The sequence below is a fragment of the Agrilus planipennis genome, unplaced genomic scaffold (genome assembly GCF_000699045.2).
Source record: "Agrilus planipennis isolate EAB-ADULT unplaced genomic scaffold, Apla_2.0 scaffold12, whole genome shotgun sequence".
NCBI classification, from domain to species: Eukaryota; Metazoa; Arthropoda; class Insecta; order Coleoptera; family Buprestidae; genus Agrilus; species Agrilus planipennis.
Window position 1 is genome coordinate 2684024 of NW_020439003.1, and position 21193 is coordinate 2705216.

Sequence of the window (21193 nt, forward strand, 5' to 3'; positions counted from 1 at the left end):
AACTTAATCAAACATGAACATCAAACCAGTCTGCTTCAGATCGTAAATTTGTCCATTGAAACTTACTCGTAACTTTATTAAAACTGGTTTTCCGTAAAATTCTCGATCGCCGGACGTTATTTATTTTTACGGGATATTTTTAAATTATTTGGATAAATAATGCTTCTCTGAAGTTTAATGTCTTCTAGTATAGTTCTTTGTGAATCATTTTAGCTTTATCTCAATATACAGTTGCCCATTACATTACCCTAAGACACTGAACTCTTACATGCTAAGAACCAACTCTCATATGGGACCAGGTAGAGACAATCCTTCCTCTGATAACTCTTTTCCAGTTTTATTTTTACAAGAATTCTTTTTAAGGTTTAACTGGATTTGAACATAATTGTAACGATGGATGTGTTTCTAAAACGTATGGTCTTTTCTGAAATCCAAACCAAAAACTCTGCACCGTTCACACGAATTTCTGTTTTTCTCTCTAATTTATTGAATATGAAAATTTATTAATAAGGGAGAGGGAGGGGTATGGCTTACTGTGACGGGTTACGACATGAGGGGTGGTGGTGTAAGGAAATGACGTTGGCAGTTCATCAGCTTTATTTTAACGTTTTCCTTAACTTGATAGTTCCTAAAATTTTTCATTACGATTGCTATTTTTGATCACAAAAATCGTTTATGGGGGAAGGGGGCTGGCTTTTGTGATGTAATATTTATTAGGGGGGTTGCTGAAAGTTTGGCTTAGCGAGACAAAGGAGGGAGGGTCCCGAAAACGTGAAATTCTGAGTAACGTATCTTGTAGACGATGCTTTATCAGAAGTACTCCAAGCACGGTGACAAATATTCTCGACGAACAATTCTGAACAGTTCGCAGGGCTTCCGGTAAATTAGCGTACCTACATTAGATTCAGCGAAATACAATTTTTTCTTCCCGCTTCGTTTCCCTTCGCTTCCGCATACTGCGCTTTGACCTTTCGACTCCTTAATGAAACTACGATCACAATAATAATTACAATAAAGCAAATGTATCATAGTTTAATTTCAAATTATTTTTATTAGAAAATGTTTTAATAATTTACATTCGAGAATTGTTTCGTATAAATAGTACTTTCTTTAATAATAGTTATGATATAAGCCATGGCAAGTTTAAAGGCAGTAATCCCTCCTTATTACGAATAACTTACTGTAAACAAAATGAAACAAAATGTGGTGACCAATGCAGTTACACATTCTCTATATATATAATAAAAAAACAATAGTAAAAATAAAAGCAAATAGTGTATAGACAATAATTACAATATTAAAACTTAACACAACCATTATTTCGTCGTCTCAAATTATTCGGTAATAATTAGCTGTCATTGTGTTGGTATTATAATAATAAATATTTTTACAAGTTTAATACTGTAGTATACTTATCAATTTTATACAAGTGTTTATTATATTGTTATCAGAAATTTTACAAAGTGAGATTATTAAAATATTAGTTGAGAAATTAACTAACATAAGTTAAATATTAGAAGCAACTAAGTCAAATAGCGTTAAAATATATTAAAATCAGTTGTTAAAAGTTTAAAAAATGTACAAAAATTCAATCACGTAAATTACTGGAAAAGAAGTTTAGTAAAAAATAATCACATTCAGTAATTTTATAGAAATTAATTTAATTTTGAAAGTATCATGTGATGTGTCTCCAGTTGTATATATGTACCTAAGGCTTTATTTGTATTTATACGGGACACCCCATTTGTAATTATAAAGATATTATTTGCAATAACTGCATTGATGAAAACATAAGTGTATAAAAGATCAAAAGCATTCTCACAATGTGATGAATTATATTTTATGAGTATTTCTGCTCCAATTTAAGAAAATAGTTCAGTCATTTTTAAACAACGTATGATAGCAAAACTAACGAATGGAATGCAGGAGTTTTCCAAATATTCGCTATCGCAACAAATGATTTCTATACATTACTTATTAATTTCAGTAATAAATACAATAGCTAAAACTAGTCTTTTTTAAATTTGTTTAACATTATATACACGTTAACAAGAAATAATTATTAAATATTAATTTATACAGGGTATTTAACATCTTCATTTACGTACAGGGTGAACCAATGAAACGGGACAATTTGGAAACGCCACTACACAAAAAAGTAGTTGGGCTTGGGCCGTCAACGCTGTGAATATAGATAAATAGTGGGAAGTTAGCTATTATAGATAGTGTTGCAACATACTTTTTGTTTCTGCTTCCGTAATTGCGGAAGTTCCGCATCTAGTTCCGCGTTTTTATAACGGAAGCTTTTGTTATTTCTCATCTTTTTGAAAATCAATATACCGAAACAATAAAACAAATAGTAACATTGTGAACGTATTATTATCAATCGTTTATGCTTATGACCTAAATTTATTTCCTAGTATTTCGTATGTTGATATTCTCCAAATTTTATTCCCTTATTAGTTTCTTACTTTAATTTAAAAACGTCCAGCTTCCCCTTCAGCCAGTTCTAATTATTTCATTTCAAAAATAGTGTTTATTTACTTTGTATAGCGCATGCTTAGTGGTGTAAATTTTAAGTTAAAAGTGCAATTTGGGAGCCAAAAAGATATTAACAATGCATGTGCTAAATGCAAAATTTGTAACAAAATATTCGCGAAAAGGGCGCCCGACCACTCCATTAAAGAGTCACCTAAAATCATTACACTTCGGCTTCCGTTTCCGCAAAAATTTACTATTTACTTCTGTTTCCGCTTCTGTTTTCGTTGTGACACTTCCGTATTACCAAAATAGGGAAAGTTTAGTCCGTGCGAGACGAGTGTCTACATTATCGGTTACCGTCTCGCGTTCGTATGCATGCGACTTTTTCCTTTGGGGGCATCTCGAAACAAAAGTACTACCCTCCAAGGACTGTCAAGAAAACGGAAATAGGGGAAGTGATCGCGGTATAGCTAGAAATGATAAGCAATGCTATGGGCAGTTTTCTATCGAGGCTTCAGAAATGTGTGCGACAAAACGAAGACTACCTCTCAGACATTATTTTTAAAAAATGAACTTTTGCACATACACAATGTGTCCATTCGTCTAGATTCTGTTTTAATTTACAAATCTTACAAAAGATTATTTTTTTAATATTTTCCGACTTTTTAAAATCGTCCCTTTTCATTGGCTTACCTTATATTTGATCTGAAAATAATACTATTGAAAAACTGTTTTGTTTGGGTTACGAAGAAAACTTTTTCTGTATAGCTAGTAAACGTTTAAAAAATATGAAACTTTATGTTTTATTTTTTTCTTTCGGTGACTTAAACATCCTGTACAAAGAAGATATAAGCGCAAAATTACATTAGATTAAACGTCAAAAGTGTAGTTATCAGTTTTATCCAGCACAGTATAGGAAAAATGGAAAAATAATTAAATTTTAAAAACTGGACAATAATAATTTAAATAAACTCTTCAGTCTTTCATATGTTTTTTGCATGCTTGTTTTACCTCCACTGGCTATTGGAACACTAATTTTTTATTATTAAACGCAAACGGTGCCCTAAATAAGAGGTTTCACTGGTCCACGCTAATGACGTAAACTCTAATGATTTTTTTTTTTCAATAAATAATTATAGATGCATTAATGATACAAGCGAAATTTACATATATGAAGTAGTAAAACTGATTTTGTTGACTTCATCTTTATTATGAGTCGCAATCTTGACGCATAAATAAATAAAATAAAGATAGCACTACATCGTCACTGACAGAAACATCGTTAGTTTAAACGGGGTTTGTTTTAAATTTTATGATATCACATCATATCGCAAATTAAATTAAAAGTCCAATGTGTTTCGACGCTCGATGCGTCTTCCTCAGTCACCTACTTCTTTTAGTACGAAAATAATTTTCAGCGAAATATCAAAATATTGAATATTTTTTATTTTGATTTCGGTAACTGTTTGGTACTCACTTTTAGTGAATTTTAATAAAATTAAGTCACACGTAGTAATTGTAAATAAATAAACTATGACCCAGTTTAATGATAGAATAAATTTATGAACTGCTGGTTAAAAACCAAAGTAGTGATACGTTTATTTTATTTATTTATTTTGTATTCACTCGATAAAAATGAAACGTTTTTGATTCACTCACGTGTAGTTCAAGTAATCACACTTACGATTGCACTTTTAAAGCGAATTAAATTAGAAAAATAAATACGTATATCGACTTTTTATTCTAATTTCTAATTTCTCCTTTCTCGCTACGAGTCACTATAGTACTTTGTTTCCGATTTTTGTTTTAAACCTAACTCGCTGCCTGGTCCCCGACAGCACATAAAATTAATATCACCAGAATATCAGTCATCAGTAATCACGAATGAAAATAAAAAATATTGACGATATTAACAGAAGAAGAAGTCCTTATTATGCTATACATAATTTTCTCCTGGAGTTGGCTGGTTTACGTTGTGTTTATTGCTGCGCTTAGTCTTCTCCCTATTCAATATTTCATTTTTCGCACCGTCCGGATTACTCACTGACGGCTGAGAACAGTTGTTGTTCTGAGTGGGTAGAGAAGACATTTCAATCATGTTCTGATTCTGGAAAAAATCCGAGCTAGAAATTTCTGTAAATAAGACGAAATTAACCTAGTTTTAGTTGTAAGTACCTATGTAGCGATAAAAAGTGTGGTAAGCAAGACAAAACAGCAACGGTATTAGTTGTTAGTCGAAGCACAGAGATAGTAGAAAGGCAGAACCTGTCATTGATTTTTGTAAAAAAGCGTCCAGAAACGACTCATATTCGGCAGGAGAAAAAAGAAGTGTGTTGCCTGATCCACGAATTCTCTAACGTTTCATCTGTAAACAACAATTTCAAAAAGTAAATTTTTTGAGAACTCACACAAAATTGTTTAGTTTTATAACGTAACCTAGATTAGTATACACATATTTTCCTCTCGCAATATGTTGTACAACCTGATTTAACTGGAAAAACCCTCCTCTATAAGTTTTCTATATACATATGTATGTCATCACATAATTTTATGTAAAAACCCTGAACTCCTACAATTACACAATACATAAATTGGAACTACTCAAAATATGTACCAGAATTTTGGAATAATATCCCTGTAAATTATTAGGTAAGCATTTACAGCCCTTGTCTGCGGGTGACTTCACGTTGGGTGGAAAAAATTATGCCCAAAAATCTCTTACGCGTTCCCCAGGAACAAAAACATTATGGGGTACAAGTGACTTAGGTTAATATTTTTAATCGATTATTTATTTATTAGGTAGGTAATTGTCTAATTTTTATTACGTGGCGATCCTGTTCCCCGTCTTTTGATCGTGCCTTTATTATTTTTGTACTGTAAGCTGACTCCCCACACCCAACAAACTTTTGCTTCGCCTGCCCTTGTCGAAGTTACAATTATAGATTCTTGGGCTGCTCGACATACCTATTGGTAAGGCAAAATATTCCTCGAATAAAAAAATTAGACACGCGCGAAAGTTCATAATTTGGTGAACATCTTGTATATTTTTTTTCAACCACGTCCATCTGAAAACATCATCCGCTTTTCTAAAAACCATCCTGAACTAAAATCTTTTGAACAAAATAAAACACCCCCCAAAGGCTTTCAATTGAATTTATTGGACATGTATCGCTTTATTATTTATGTGAAAAGTTGGCTACAGGCATTCGTACGAATTTTCTCTATACCATATATTTTTCAAAAGATGTCTGCTTATTTTACATGTTTGTTAATGAATACATCGAGAAAACTAAATTTTCATGACAATGCAAGAATTACAATTTATTGGGTTGTTCGGAAAGTCATTTCGTTTTTTCCCGACAGAGGATTTAGTTGTATTCTTTTGCACCCAACTTCACATTTAAGCCGTATAATTTTTATATGCTTTGAGAGCTCATATAGCAAGGCTTGTGTGTGAAAAATTCCAAATCTTTAATTTTTATTGAACATTATTTCTTCTTGCCCTTAGGAATAAAATTTTGAAAATGAAAATTTCCGAAAGGTTAGCGTCGGCATTATTCTACTCATACTCTGCAACTAGAAATTAATAAATGAAGCAACAATAGATAAATGATATTTCTCAATTGGTCATGTTTGGATTTAGAGATAAAGGTACAGATATAGACACACTAAGCAAGATGAATTTTCTTAGTATCAGAAATTTTTACTAATTTTGAAGAGTCATGTGTGCAAAAATATGATAAGACAGCATCATTTTAGGAGCGAGGATTGGGTTTACAGTAAAAGCTTGCAAATTGTATCGAAAGGTTGTATCTGAATGCTTTGGGAAAATGTATCTGCCAGATAAAAAGGTTCTAAATTAAAGATTGAAATCCAATTAATGATGTAAAATATTGTAAATTTTAAATTTAGTCATTCAATTAGCCATGAATAGAAACACCACTTTTCCGTTAAAAATAGACAAGCGGCCAAAAAACGATCAAACCTACGTTTTAAAGAGTAGGTTTCTGTAAAGTTCACCCAACTTTATCAAGTGGTTTAAAGTTTAAAGATTTGGTGCAACTGGTATAATAGCTAATAGTACAACATTCTGGAACTATAACTGATCATTAAAACGTTTTATTAAAAGACAAAAAGGTTATTTAGGCCTAACTTTTAATATCCAGGATGTTTTCTTTTAATAAAAATCCTTAATTTAAAATCACCTCTATATAATACCCAAACAATTGCGATATTTCCCTTTTAAACCTCNAGCAGCCAGTAACAAATTGCTGTCGCTCTTAAATACATTAATAGCCTCTAAACATGGCAAACAAAGATTTAAGTAAACTAAAAGTTCATTTTTAATTAGTTTTAATGAAGCTTTATTCCTGTCGTCCCGCTACTTTGCGTTCATAACAGAGAATACTTTTTCTGTAAATGCTGAAGTGGCCGGAACGGATAGCAAGTGACACTACTTTGAAAAGATTTGGGAAATTAGGTTGTTCCGTAAATATGGCTTGCCATTTTTCTGTGCAATATTATTGAATAATAATTTCGAATAATCGCTTACAAAATTACGATATTTACTTAAGTCCTTAAATAAAGTATTTTTGTGTACTTTATATGTCTTGTAAAGTATAACGTACGCACAGTCGAAATAGTCAATACTTTATAATAAAGTACGGGTGGCAACCCTAGATGTGTGTGACGGTAAAGAAAAAATTAGAAGTGTTTGAGATGTGGTGTTGGAGGTGAACATTGAAAGCATCGTGGACAGAATAGGTTAAAAAATAATTTGGCAGGAAAACATTTGAAGCATGCAGTTAAGGAAGCTATCCATTAGATTATTGTTCGCAAAAATTAAAGGATGTGGGATATTCTGATTTTCTGGTAATGCCCACGATAGGAAGAAGTGGAGGAACCAGTTTTTGGACTAACGATTTTGCTATGATGACCCCAATATAGTGTGCGAATATATGATTTATCTCAAGTTTACTAACGCAGGTTTTGCATTTCTACTGTAACTAATGCTTTGAAGCTAAGAACTAAAAATAATAATTGCAAAATAAAAAAAGTGACATGCACAATTCAATACTGAGAATAAAATAAAGCAATAGAAATGGAGCAGAAGTATCAGAATATCGAAATCTGTGGATAAAATAAAAGTAAAATCCTACTCTAAAAAAATGTACACGATATAATAACTTTTTAACGAAAGACAGACAGCGTTCAAATGAACACAATTTTATATCGTTTATAATTATTTATTATTCGTAATAATAAATTCGCAGTTTTTGCCATTTCATAATCATAACAGTAACAAAAACTTATCCTGTAAAAGAAAAAAATCACAGTAAATGGTAAAAACGAAATTGTGCATGAAAATGAAATATGTACCTCACCTTGTTGTCGGCATCGGCCAAAGGATTAGAGGTAATTGTAATTCGATTACCGGGAACAGCGCAACCATTCATTCGAGATAAACTTTTTGCACTTACAATGTAGTCGCTCGCATCTGCTTGGATGTGGTGACCTCCGTCCTCTTTATCAACAGTTCCAGCTTAAAAAAAAGAACATACTTCCTTGTTATTGTTGTTTCTTCGGACGATATTAAAAAAGCGTACAGTACTTAAAGAGTACGTAGCATGACTTAAGAGAACTCCGTGTTTAAATGCAATACAAAAGGTTCGTGCAATTTTGAGTCAGCTAATGACTAAAGCAATTAATTGGAATTCCTTCAGGTATATAAAACGTTGTGCAATTGAATTAATCTATACGGATACTTACAGTTGCTGGAACACTTAAATTCTTGGAATACTTTGTGTTTAATATTTTTAAAAAACGGAATTTGTTATGGTGTTAATATACACAAATGAAGTCGTTTTGAAATTGGTTGTTTCTTGTTTTCATTCGCGTATCAGTTCCTAATAAATTGCCAACTGCTAGAGGTAGTTTAGAATCTTATGGGCTGCACATTAGTAACAACATTCAAGGGCATTCAAAAAAATGAACAAATGTATAAATTAAATTGTAGATAACCTCGTAATATCTGTGCCTTCTGCATGTAGAATATTGTATTACATACATCAGAACTTTAGAGGTATTAGGTTACACAGAAAACAATTGTTTTTCTCTATTGTCTATAGGCATAAAAAAAATAAACAACAATTTACCATCAGAGTTGGCATCTTTCTTTTGTTTCCATTTTCGACAAATGATAAACAATACAATCACACTCAATAACAGTGCCAGACCGACAACTCCAGCAACGATGAATATATACATGGGTGTGGGTTCTGTGACTTCCACGGATTCCTTCGACGTTGTCCTAACAATCCCTTGGGTCGTTACTTCTAATTCTAGAATAAAATGTAGAAATTACCATTCATACGTGCCTATACATAATAATTTAGTTACACTTACTGGCTGTTTTCTGTTTCATAATAGGACTAAATTCGCTTGCAGATTTTGCGTTGAAGCTTTGCATTTTAATGTCGTACATTGTATCCCCTTTGAGATATGATATTATATATGTCCTTTTGTCGCCTCCGTCTACAGTTTCTTTCATGTAATCGCCTGCACTATCTGACGGTAAATAGTTTACGAAGAAACCATCTATAGTGACGTTGTTGTCCGGTGTATACTGAAATTTTAAATTATTTAGGTGTTTTTAATTCAATTTTCATTTTAAATTTTAATCAATTTTCAATACTTTTGTTCTGGGTGTTTTGAAAATTCCACAGATATTGTGGAGACTAAAAATTCAATTTTTTGTGCTGTTAAACTGTTAATTTGGAGATTCCTAAAAGTGCATTTTTGGAACTCGATTCTATATAGGTACAAAACCTGGACGATGTGTGTAGGGTGCAACCTTTCCAGGCTTTACATAAAGTATTTCTCGACTAAAAGGTTCAAAAAAAAAAAAAGTACTCAGCATAAAAATAAAGTATTTTATTTTTTGTTTTTGAAAACATATTTTTTGTTACACCTAGCAGCCAGTAACAAATTGCTCTTGCTCTTAAATGCATTAATAGCCTCTAAAAATGGCAAGCAAAGATTTAAGTAAACTAAAAGTTCATTTTTAATTAGTTTTAATGAAGCTTTATTCCTGTCGTCCCGCTACTTTGCGTTCATAACAGAGAATACTTTTTCTGTAAATGCTGAAGTGGCCGGAACGGATAGCAAGTGACACTACTTTGAAAAGATTTGGGAAATTAGGTTGTTCCGTAAATATGGCTTGCCATTTTTCTGTGCAATATTATTGAATAATAATTTCGAATAATCGCTTACAAAATTACGATATTTACTTAAGTCCTTAAATAAAGTATTTTTGTGTACTTTATATGTCTTGTAAAGTATAACGTACGCACAGTCGAAATAGTCAATACTTTATAATAAAGTACGGGTGGCAACCCTAGATGTGTGTGACGGTAAAGAAAAAATTAGAAGTGTTTGAGATGTGGTGTTGGAGGTGAACATTGAAAGCATCGTGGACAGAATAGGTTAAAAAATAATTTGGCAGGAAAACATTTGAAGCATGCAGTTAAGGAAGCTATCCATTAGATTATTGTTCGCAAAAATTAAAGGATGTGGGATATTCTGATTTTCTGGTAATGCCCACGATAGGAAGAAGTGGAGGAACCAGTTTTTGGACTAACGATTTTGCTATGATGACCCCAATATAATTATTGTAAAATCAACTTATTTTAAGAAAACTATGTATTAAAATATATCTAATACTTGCTTACCTCCCAATATATCCTTATTGAAGAAACATTCACAGCTTCGGTGTGTGTGAGCAAAGGAATAGGTAAAGGATTACGTACGAAGAAATCGCCCCTGGTCAGTGCGAACCGAGCTGAATTCGGTCCCATTTTATTGTCGCCATTACTATAAACGGCCGCTATTCTAAATTTATAAACATGTTCAGGTTTGAGATTGTTAATTTCGTAACTTCGTAAATGAGCGGCGATATCACCATTGCACGTTTTCCACCGTTTCACATGCGTATGGGTGTGACTACCGTTAACATCTATCGGACCTAGTTCTTTGTACTGCACTTTGAAAAAAGAAATGTTCAAACCGTCGTTTGCAGGAACGTTCCATCGAACCATCACGGATTCGTCATTCAGTCTTGAAACTGTCGGTTTAGACGGAGGGATCATTTCCAAGATGCCCTTTCGGCCTTTATTCTTTTTGCTTTTATGCTTCCGCTTCCGGTGCGGAGAAGCAGCAGGATGCGGCGGAAGAACGTCTTCGATTATATCGCTGCTCGAAATTTGTTTCGGAAAAACTTTAATGTTCGCACTACTATAGGTGATACCGACCGAATTTCCCGCGAAACACTGTAAAATACCGGCGTGTCTTTTTCCGACCGGACGGAAATAAATTTGATTTCCGACCGCTTCAACCGCACTGTCGTTCGAAACACTAGCACCGTTCAAAATCCACGTAATTTCGGGCTCCGGCGTGCCCTTTGCAACGCACTGTAAATCCATATTTTCGCCCTCTTTGCTGTCCGTGTTGCGAGGACCGTCTATTATCGAAGGAAGCTCGCTGTAAACCACGGTAATGTGGTGCGATAGCGTTCCCAACGCATTCGTGTGATTACAAAAGTAAAGTCCGTCATCAAACGAAGAAATATTTTTTATTAAGAGGCCACCCTGTAGTATTTGTATCTTATGATTTGGCAGTCCACCACTGCTTTTCGACCAGAATACCTTCGGCACTGGGTTGCCATACGCTGAACACTCAATGAAAATTGTGTCACCTAAACATAAAAATCTGGTTAATAATAAGTCATCATTAAGTTCCCGAAACTGCTGTTCGCGATCGTCTTTTTTTAATATTTTTGCAATATTTGCTTTCTACAAACGATAAATACGAAAACACATAGAAAATATACATACAATTTAGACATCTTTTTAGAAGTGAGTTAGTTTAATATGAAATATTCTGAAAATTCGAAAAAGGTTGTTTGGAGCACGGCGTTTTACGGGTGCGAAACATGGACAGTGGGAGCGGCGGAAAAGAAAAGGTTAGAAGCGTTCGAAATGTGGTGTTATAGGCGGATGATGAGGATATCGTGGGTAGAAAAGGTTAGAAATGAAGAGGTATTGGAAAGAATAGGAGAACAGAGGACTCTATGGAAGTCAATAAAAAATAGGCGAGATAGGTTGGTAGGACACCTTCTCAGGCATGAAGGTCTAGTCAGAGACATATTAGAGGCAGAAACAGGAGTTAGGAGGGGTAGAGGTAGGCCTAGATTAGATTACTCTTCGCAAATAGTTAAGGATGTGGGCTGTTCTAGTTTTAGGGAAATGCGAAGTTTAGCTCAGGATAGGAAAGAGTGGAGGTACGTGTCCAACCAGTCTTAAGACTGATGACCTTATGATGATGCGGCCTTTCTCGTGGGAAATAGTTTAATGTAAATTAAAAATCGTTTTAACACAAATATTTACCTGCATTAGCGACATAGACTTTTTTCGGTATCGTAATAAATCTTGGCGCCTGGCGGGGTCCTTGGCTAACTACTTTCAGGCTCAGGTGAAAATTAGACATTATCCTGGCCTGCTGAATGTTGTTGTATGCTAAGCATTTATAAATTCCAGAATCGCCCATTCCAACGTTCGGTAGTATGAGAGATTTAGTACGTGCGGTAAATATTTTCGGAGATAGATACGATCCATCCTTGTAATAATCTATAACCGCAGGTGGATTAAATTCGGGCGGATCACATTTCCACGAAATCGTGTTTCCAACGATTACAGTGACCGAAGTGTTTTCTTGAGGGGGAAAGTCCCCCAGGGAGGTGATAGTAATACGTCCTGGAATGGACGCCACTACCGAAGCACCATAATGTGCTAAACATTGATAGCCACCAGCTACCAACGTCGTATTCGACTGTGAATCAAAATCCACAATAAATATAGTATGAAAAAAATTAAATTTCGTAGTAAAAACGTAGTGAAGCTACTGCCCTTAACATAATAAAATGTAGCAAGACTTCAAGATTGCTTCCCCGTACCATAGCTGAAATTATGATTTTAATTCTATTTTCCGAAAAACGACTCTATTTTACAAACAAATCGAACTTACGTAGACCTACAGTTAGTTATATATTATTATGTTGGTTGAAATTTTGTGAAGCAGTTTTTTAAATAATAATTTACTGAATTATAAAAATACAAAATTTTAAAATAGAGCCATTAGCTTCAAACATCGGCTTTATTTTTAAACTTTATTGCCTTTTTAATTACAACAGGATCCCTATTAAGATAAGTCAAAAGGCTTACTTTGATTTTCAAAGTGGACGTCTTCTTCTCGTTAGTAAACATTTCCTGCGGTAGATTGATATACGGGGAAGTGCTCAAAGATATATGAGCACGTGGATTAGAAACGTCCACGGAGTTGAAAGGATAATGCCTCCATTCGAACCGATCTGGCTGCAGGTTCATCTCGCAAATTAGACTCGTTTCGTCGTTTATCGGCATTACCACGGATTCTGGACTGGTCACCATATACACTCTTCCCCGATCTATAATAATTAATTTGATAAAAAATTATCTACTTAAGATTTATTTGTTTGCCGCAAAATCTCATTATTACAACCAAAATTGGAAATGTACGTTTTCTACGGACTATTGACGTGTGTAAATGACCAAACCTAGGACTTCATAACTATTATTACATGACCAAAGCGTTCTCTTCGAACTTTAGAAAGGTGGAGTTAAAGAAACGGACAGATAGATATACGAGTAATTCTATAAGGGTTCCGTTTTTTCATTTGGACGTACAGAACCCTAATCCAAAAACTAACTTAGCATTGTAGTTGAAACAAAACATGTTCTCCCGTACAGAACTATTTTCTGTATTTTTTTGCTGATTTTTAAATTATATTTTCTTTAGAAAATATTTGATGATATAACCAAATCAAGCAGTCAATTTTTGAATAACTTAATTTTTAAGTTAAGTAATTTGCAAAAAATGTCGACCTACTTGATTTGAATCATTAATTACAATTGCCAATAGGGTATCAACTGTGAGACTTCATATTAATATAAATTTTTTTGATAGTCTTGGGATCCCATATATATAGAAAGGTTACCGAAGACCCTCTGCCCACATACATACGTGTCAGTAAAGCATACGCATGTAGGTATTTTTCATTATTTTATTTTCAATAAATTCTTCTATTTTCCCAATTAAGTAAATTGGAGAAAAACATAATGGATCAAATTTTAAATCAGATTTTATAATCGTTTTTTAAATTACTTTTTATAATGAATGCGTCACGTCGGGGGTTATGGGCCTATGGGCGGTTTAACTTTATTAAGATTTAATTTAGTGCAATCTGTATAATTATACTTTTTTGCCTGTCTGTAAAATTAATGAATCAGTAGGAGGATATTCCAATACGAAAGGACAATTAGGTCCATGCATGCTGTAAGGCACTTAGCCATTAACTAATACATTTAAGTAAGAAATAATCTACTGGCTCTATTTTCGTTTTACTTTTCCTAATAAATATTTTAAATGCGATGTTTATAAACTACTAGCTTCATGGAGAAAATGAAAAAGGAAAATTTACCTAAAAATTAAAGCGATATTTACAATTTATCCCACTAGCGACTAGCCCATTGCTTCGTAAACGAAAATAATACAAATTACAATTTGGACTCGAATTTGTAAAAATAAAATCCCAGCAGAAATAAATCTACTAGATATTTTAGTTGATATTACAAATTAAATTGTAATAATTATGAAACTTAAAATAATTAAAAAAAAACGTCAAAATTGAGATTATTGTAAGTTACCTAATAAATTCTACTACTTCTACGGTAAATTCAGTCATTTACATTCGAAAATTATTTAATAATTTTTGCATTGTCATAAAAATTTAGTTTTCTTCGGCTTCATTCGTATTGATGTCCTAAATACGTGTCAAGTACACCGACGACCACATAAAATTAATTTCATTATCCATGGGGATCAGTATGTTTTTTCTGGATAAAAGGTACCCTATGTCCTTTTCTCTGCCCCTGACAATGTGAGTACAAAATTTCATGAAGATCGGTTGAGTGGTTAAGGCGTGAAATTGTTACAAACAAATAATCACACTCACATTCGCATTTATAATATTAGTTAGGAAGTTACACAATGTATTTGTTTTTTTGGGATTCTAAATTCAGCTATGATTATAGAAATCTAATAAAATCTTACCTGAGAGTCCACAATCCAGCATCGTCGTGAATATCACAAGCAACTTCAAAATATAACAGCGCATGTTGCCGCATCCCTGCAAAAAATAAGACTACCATTAATTTCGTGCCTATATAGGCGCACTTTATTAAAGCGCACGTGTAAAGTAGGATAAAGAAGAGCACTTGATGCTTTTATTCTCAGCGTATATCAAAAAAAGTGAAGAGCTTTGCTATAATAAGGAACCACCTCAACATAGGGTACTTGAAGTAACCACACATGTCGAGGAAATTAATCGACTCCTGTACTGAAAAATAGTCGTTAAGGAAAATTTATTATTATCTTCCCTTAACGATTATTCAATCCATTGTGATAGGTGAATCAGAGAACCCCTGAAAAGCTTTACTTAACTTCTGACGTTTGTGTTACCAATCAGTGAAAGGACATCCCTAGTTCCTTAAGGAAAACGCTCCTCTATCAAACTCTTTTGAGTTTTCGGACGTGCAGATCTCAAGTCTCAAAAGTCTCAATTGGCGCTAAGTAGTAAAAAGTCAACTTTTTGATATACTGCTTCTTACAGTTGGGCTTCCAAGGTATAATTATACCTATTATCCGTACTGAATTCCTTCAGGTACCTATATATATGTTACCGGAAATGTATGAAATCTAGGAATTGTATAAAATATTGTTTCAAAGATTTTTTAATACACACATTTCCTAGGAATTGTATGAAATTCCGATATTATACTAAGAAATGTATAAAACTAATGCTTTCTGTGAATTACTACCTTGGTTGTAGCGACCATTCTGCTATAGCGACGTTCAATCTAAGTCCCTTTAATTTAAAGAAATTTCATGTGGCTAAAGCAACTTCGGATGTAACGCCGATGTAAGTTCGGGTGTAGCGATCGTTTTTAATGAATCATTTGTAAGAAATTCCTAGAAATATCATGCAGATATAGCGACCCAAATCGGCCGCCAAGGACACAAAGAGCTTTCTTATCTTTTGTTTACATCCACACAGAGGATCAGCAACTGTTGTGAGCTTTACAGTTTGTTAATAGATGTTCAGTTACAAAGTAATATTCTGAGTAGCAAATGTTAAATTACAGGCGGAAATCACTTCAAAATTAAAAAATGATGAAAACTATACATGTGTGTCTGTATCTCCTTACTTTTGTCTGTAACGACTTCGGATATAAGGACAATATTACAGTGGTCGCTTTAGCGTCGTTATACCCGAAATCCACTGTATTATATAGATATTATGGATGTGTCAAGGTTTAGGAACCAGGGATGGTTACGTCCTTACGAGAAAAGGTCGGACTTTCAAAATCATTAGGAAACGAACATTTCGACGCATCATATTATCAACGTTAAAGAAAAGTAAATAAAATCGACGCAATTTAACTGGGAAATATTTTGGTAATAATGTATGCTTAATTTAGTTTTGATAGTATCTTTGACATAATATTTTATAGTGCACCTTGAAAGCAACATGTTGTGACAAACACGCGGTTGTGGAAATATAAAGACGCTTTAATTGGTTTCAAAAGTGGAATCCAAAAACATTAAAAAACTCTCATCATCAGATAATACTGAAATCAAAAAGAATTTTTGTGTAATTTTACCATTTTTTTGTTTCTTTATTTATTGTTATTGCTTAATTTTAATGCGTTATGATATTTAAATTAATTGTCGTTGATTATTTATTACACATATCAACAAATATTTCAAATAAATTCACGTAAATTATAAATTTTAAAGTATTGTATGTTTAATTTGGATGTAAATTTTTTTTATTTAAAATTTTATTTTTGATGCGGATATTATATTAACAAGCACCACTAAAGAAGCTCCTGGAAATGTAAACAAGTCAGCAGCAGTGACATTGATTTCCATCGGATTAAATTTACAATAAAACTGTCAAAGACCAAATTGAAATAAATTAGTTGCTTTATAAAGGCCCGTCAATTAACAACTAAAATACTTTGTTGATTTTATAGCGGGGCAGTTATATGCGGCTCGGCGTTGCTATACAACAAAATACCCAAATGAGATAAGATGCCAAGATAAATTGCTTCTTTACCTGGCATTCTAACTAATTTAAATTACATGAGCAGTCCATTGGTCTTTAGCATGGTTAAACTCTTGAATATCTAACCGAATAATATAAAGACAATTTCCTGCATGTGATTGCGGTATGTCCATAAGAGCTGCAAAGCTACAGAACACGTAATGTATGAAAATATATAAAAGTAAAACACAAATACTGGTATGCAAGGGAAGGAAAAGTAGGGAAAGAGCGAATATAAAGATAGGAAGTGAAAAATTAGAAGAAGTGGTCGATTTTAGGTATCTAGGAAGTCAGATAAGTCAGGACGGAAGGAGTAGTAGGGATATAAAGCAGAGGATAGTGCAGGGTCGAGTTGCCTTCAATAAAAAGAAGTCACTTCTATGCTCGCGAACGGTTAATTAAGAAATTCGGAAAAGTTTGTTAAAGGTGTATGTTTGGAGCACGGCGCTGTACGGGTGCAAAACATGGACGGTGGGTGCGGCTGAAAAGAAAAGGTTAGAAGCGTTCAAAGTGTGGTGATACAGGCAAATGATGAAGATACCGTGAATCCAAAGATTCAAAGAGTTTGTCAGAAGGCTATTTTCTGTAGCGGGGTCCTTTCTAGTTTAACTTAATTTTTTCGTGTCGCATATCTTTGACTAACTCGTTCGACATTAACGATTTATTTAATAAATAATAATATGCGATGTGCATTGTTAAAAGTAGAGAATAAATCACTACGGATGTCGAGTTGTATTTCAGCATTGCAATTCAATCAGGATTGCAACAGTGGCCGTCGTTAAAGGAAATCCTACATACGGCATATGTGCACAGCATTCTCGATATTTGAGTCTCATAAATAAATAATAAGATGCAATTGCAAATGCTTACACGGGTAATATTCCTAAACGGGTTTATCATTACAGGTGCAGTTAATTGTTTCCTGATTAGGGATGACAGTTAATAACTGATGGCGATGTTAGAATATTTAATTAATTTAATAATAACTAATAACTAGCGCCACAAAACACTTTTCGATTATCACGGGTTTTACTCCTTTCGGTAAGAAACTCCCGGTCATATCCTACGGGAATTGTTATGATTAAGCCAGTTTTTTGGCAGCTACGTCCTTACTTGGTGGCTGAAGTTATTGATGAAATTAGTAGAGAAGTAGAAGATTATTCGTGGAAAATTAACACCACACCATTTACATAAGCGATTTAACCTTCCGGCCTGCCAATCGGTTCGAATTCGGTATCAACCTTGAGTTCGTTTTGTCTCTATTCCTTTGATGTTTACTAAACTATTTTTCACAGCAGTTAAAATGTCCTTTAAACAAATCTAGAGTTTTTCAAATTATAAACAAAAGCTGTCTCCAGTCTTCACAAAAGTCAAAAATCTCATCACCTTTGATGATGATTACGTTGTCATTGCTAACAATCATTTGACTGGTTTACAAGCTAGTTGGATAGTACATGCACTAACCAAATATGATGGAAAATTGGCAAAATTTATTTACAATCATTTTATTTACAGATTGTTTGTATGGGTACTAATAATATGAAGAAGTACACATAATAACCGACACATTTGTTCATACATTACTGTAGTGTTACTGTAATGTATGAAATATAGGAAATGTATACAATTCCGAAGCTATTTAGAAAGTCTACAAAATATTGTTTCAAAGATTTTTTAATACACACATATTCTGGGAAATGTATACATTTCCTAGGAATTGTATGAAATTCGGATATTGTACTAGGAAATGTATAATACTAATGCTTTCTGTGAATAAAAAGAATAACATCCCCCTCTCTCCGCTACCCATTGACATGTTGAATGTAATGAACTTTCGATTGCCATTTAGGAAATGTATAGATTTCCTAGGAAATGTGTCTAGTATAATTTATTTCACACATTTCCGGGTAATTTAAGAATTATGTACATTTCCTAGGAATTGTATACAATGACGGATTACACACATATCTGTTATATATTTGCATTATTAAACTAGCGAAAAGCGTGTGCATTTTTATGGCTTGACGTTTCTACCAATTTAATTCTGTATGTACAATCCAAAATTGGCAATTTCTTAGTTAGAAAAACGATTTCCCATTTTTGGTTAGCGTTTACAGTATCCAGCTGGTTTATAACTAATCATAGTCGAATTATATGTAACTAATTTCCGGTTATAACGAACCCGGATGTTTTAATAACTAATAAGATGATTCGTTTTTGGCGCCATCTATTTTTCATCGTTTCGATTGAAAATTAAGAGTCCAATCTAAGTAACCGTGACTGTCCTACACTGTTGGCCTTCGTATTTGTAGCCGATTTGTCTCGGATGCTCGTAGATCAGGAGCGGAACAAAAACGTTGCCGTTGAGATTTTGGTGTGTACGTATAGTGCTTGGAAGTGGCAAAAGAAAATTAATTTTGATGGTGCGTTTTTAAGAGCATCATTTTTTATGATAATACGCTTAACAGAAAAGGAGCTAGAATCACCTTTGTCTTCAAATTAACCGTTCGTTCGGTCATTATTCATCTTTTCAAATAGACGTCTTTTTTTGTTGCTATCCCAGCACGTTCGATAAATAAAGATGAACAACTGAGCCATGGGAAGACTCCGAAAAAGAACAACCAACGAAGGAATTCTCTAGTTAGGACCGGACTCGGTTCGAATGAAATACATTATTGTTGCCATTAGGTACTTAATCAGTTATTTTAAACTCACAATAGCATTTACTATAAGTGCGTATATAATAAATTGGTTACACAAGACCATGAAAAACTAAAGTGTCTTTTATATTTATACATTTCTGAAACATCTACTACAATTATTGATCATAATCGTCGAAAAGTAGTCAATCTGAATACAACCTTTCTTCCGATCTTCAGCTGGTCTTCGCATTCCAATATCCTTGCCTATTTTCGAAAAATAATTCAATCTCTAGCTAGTCGTTTGTGTCCCAAAAGAAGATCCTGTCTCTCCTTTTTCTTATTGACTTGTATAGAACCATTTATTCTTATACTTTCTTATGTTGCGCCGCTATCACTATCCATATTTTGCACCCGTAAAGAGCCGTACTCCAAACATACATTTAGTCTTTTTCGAATTTCTAAATTAATCGATCACGCGAGCACAAAAGTGATATCCCTGCGTTATTCTTTGTTTTATGACTAACGAGTTATCTAACTTCCTAAATATCCAAAAGGAATTTCTCTTCTAGGTTTTCCTTTTAAAGTTTTATATTAGCTCTAACCCTCTAACCCTACTTTCTCTTTTTTTTTGTTTTATTAAAAAAGTAAGTAACCCTCGAAAGTAGGATTTTATATTTGCAAACTCGCTTTTGTATTATATTACCTCCTTTTTTGATTATGAATTATTGAGTACAGATGGAACTATAATTGAGTATGTTAAATATCAATAACTTCTTTAGTTTTGAAAAATTATTGGTATTTTTAACTAAGCTTTATATACAAGCAACTACAATGTAACAGGCATTTTTTAAAATACCTAAAACACTTTTTGTTTTACTAAAGCGAGAAATTTCTTAATTCAATTAGCGTTTTTGTATCATAACATAAATTTTATATAAATACAACACAGAAATACCATCGGTCCGAACCTTATATATGTATACTGGTCCGTTGAAGTGTGAAATTAAAAATATTTGTTTTAAAGCCGTTCCTGCAACCGATGGGTCTATAAAGAACAGGTTGAATTCCAAGATGACTGTGTACCTGTTCGAATTAGATATGTATAAAACAGGTGTTTTATTACCTTAGCATCACGTCTGCATGTGAGGGTATTAGCAGATGGACATACAAATTAAACATTTAGATAGAATCTCACATTTTTATTTCAACGTAAATATCTCTCGCAATTCAAAAAATTAAATACCGTCAACTGTTTCCAAGAAAAGACATTTCTTCTTATAGTTTTAAAACAAATAAGAAAAATTATAAGATTTTAATATGAGTAATATCTTCAGAGGTCACTATTTTACCGCCCATAAATGGATTAATCACCGAAGTTATTGATATTGATAAGCAATGTCAACAGGGCCGGGGCTGTCTCTTCAATCATTTTAAACCGTTAATTTAAGGGCACAATTATAGAGGCTTTTTTATGATTTTATCTGAGCGACCGATCTAAGCCCTACATCGGCTGAATAATGTTAAGACGCAAGGGGCGTTAAGATTGTTCTTTTACCGAAGAACGCAGACACCACAAAATCTACTGGCGTGACAGGTTAGAATAGAGCTTTGCGTTTTATATGTTTTAATAATACAGTTGCATCGAAGGCCATCGTTAAAAAATAAAAAAGAAGCTTAGAGTGCTGATAAATGCCGGTTTTTCAGAGCCGTGGAAGATGGGCAAATGTTTTTTCCACGGCTTTTCGTACAGAAATTGTATGAGCATTCATTCAAGCATAATGGTTACTTAGTAACACACTATATATTTTAA

At 33.3% G+C, this 21193-nt stretch overlaps 1 protein-coding gene across 16 annotated transcripts in view; it reads right to left on the bottom strand.

Annotated features, from left to right (window-relative positions):
• Positions 1 to 1046: 1046 nt before the first annotated feature.
• Positions 1047 to 21193, bottom strand: part of LOC108742888 (interference hedgehog) — a 95841-nt gene continuing 75694 nt past the window's right edge. For 6 of the 16 annotated variants that reach the window (XM_018478227.2, XM_018478237.2, XM_018478236.2 and 3 more), the window contains exons 3-10: positions 14686 to 14761; positions 12759 to 13000; positions 11925 to 12366; positions 10212 to 11233; positions 8887 to 9106; positions 8637 to 8822; positions 7866 to 8023; positions 1047 to 4588 (exon numbers count right to left, since the gene is read on the bottom strand). In XM_018478227.2, the coding sequence (XP_018333729.1) occupies positions 4418 to 4588; positions 7866 to 8023; positions 8637 to 8822; positions 8887 to 9106; positions 10212 to 11233; positions 11925 to 12366; positions 12759 to 13000; positions 14686 to 14749 (2505 nt within the window). In that variant the 5' untranslated portion in view covers positions 14750 to 14761 and the 3' untranslated portion in view covers positions 1047 to 4417. Of the gene's footprint in view, positions 4615 to 4656; positions 4847 to 7428; positions 7796 to 7860; positions 8024 to 8636; positions 8823 to 8886; positions 9107 to 10211; positions 11234 to 11924; positions 12367 to 12758; positions 13001 to 14685; positions 14762 to 21193 lie in introns of those variants that run through there. The other 10 variants (XR_001938745.2, XR_001938742.2, XR_001938744.2 and 7 more) reach the window with 10 other exon arrangements.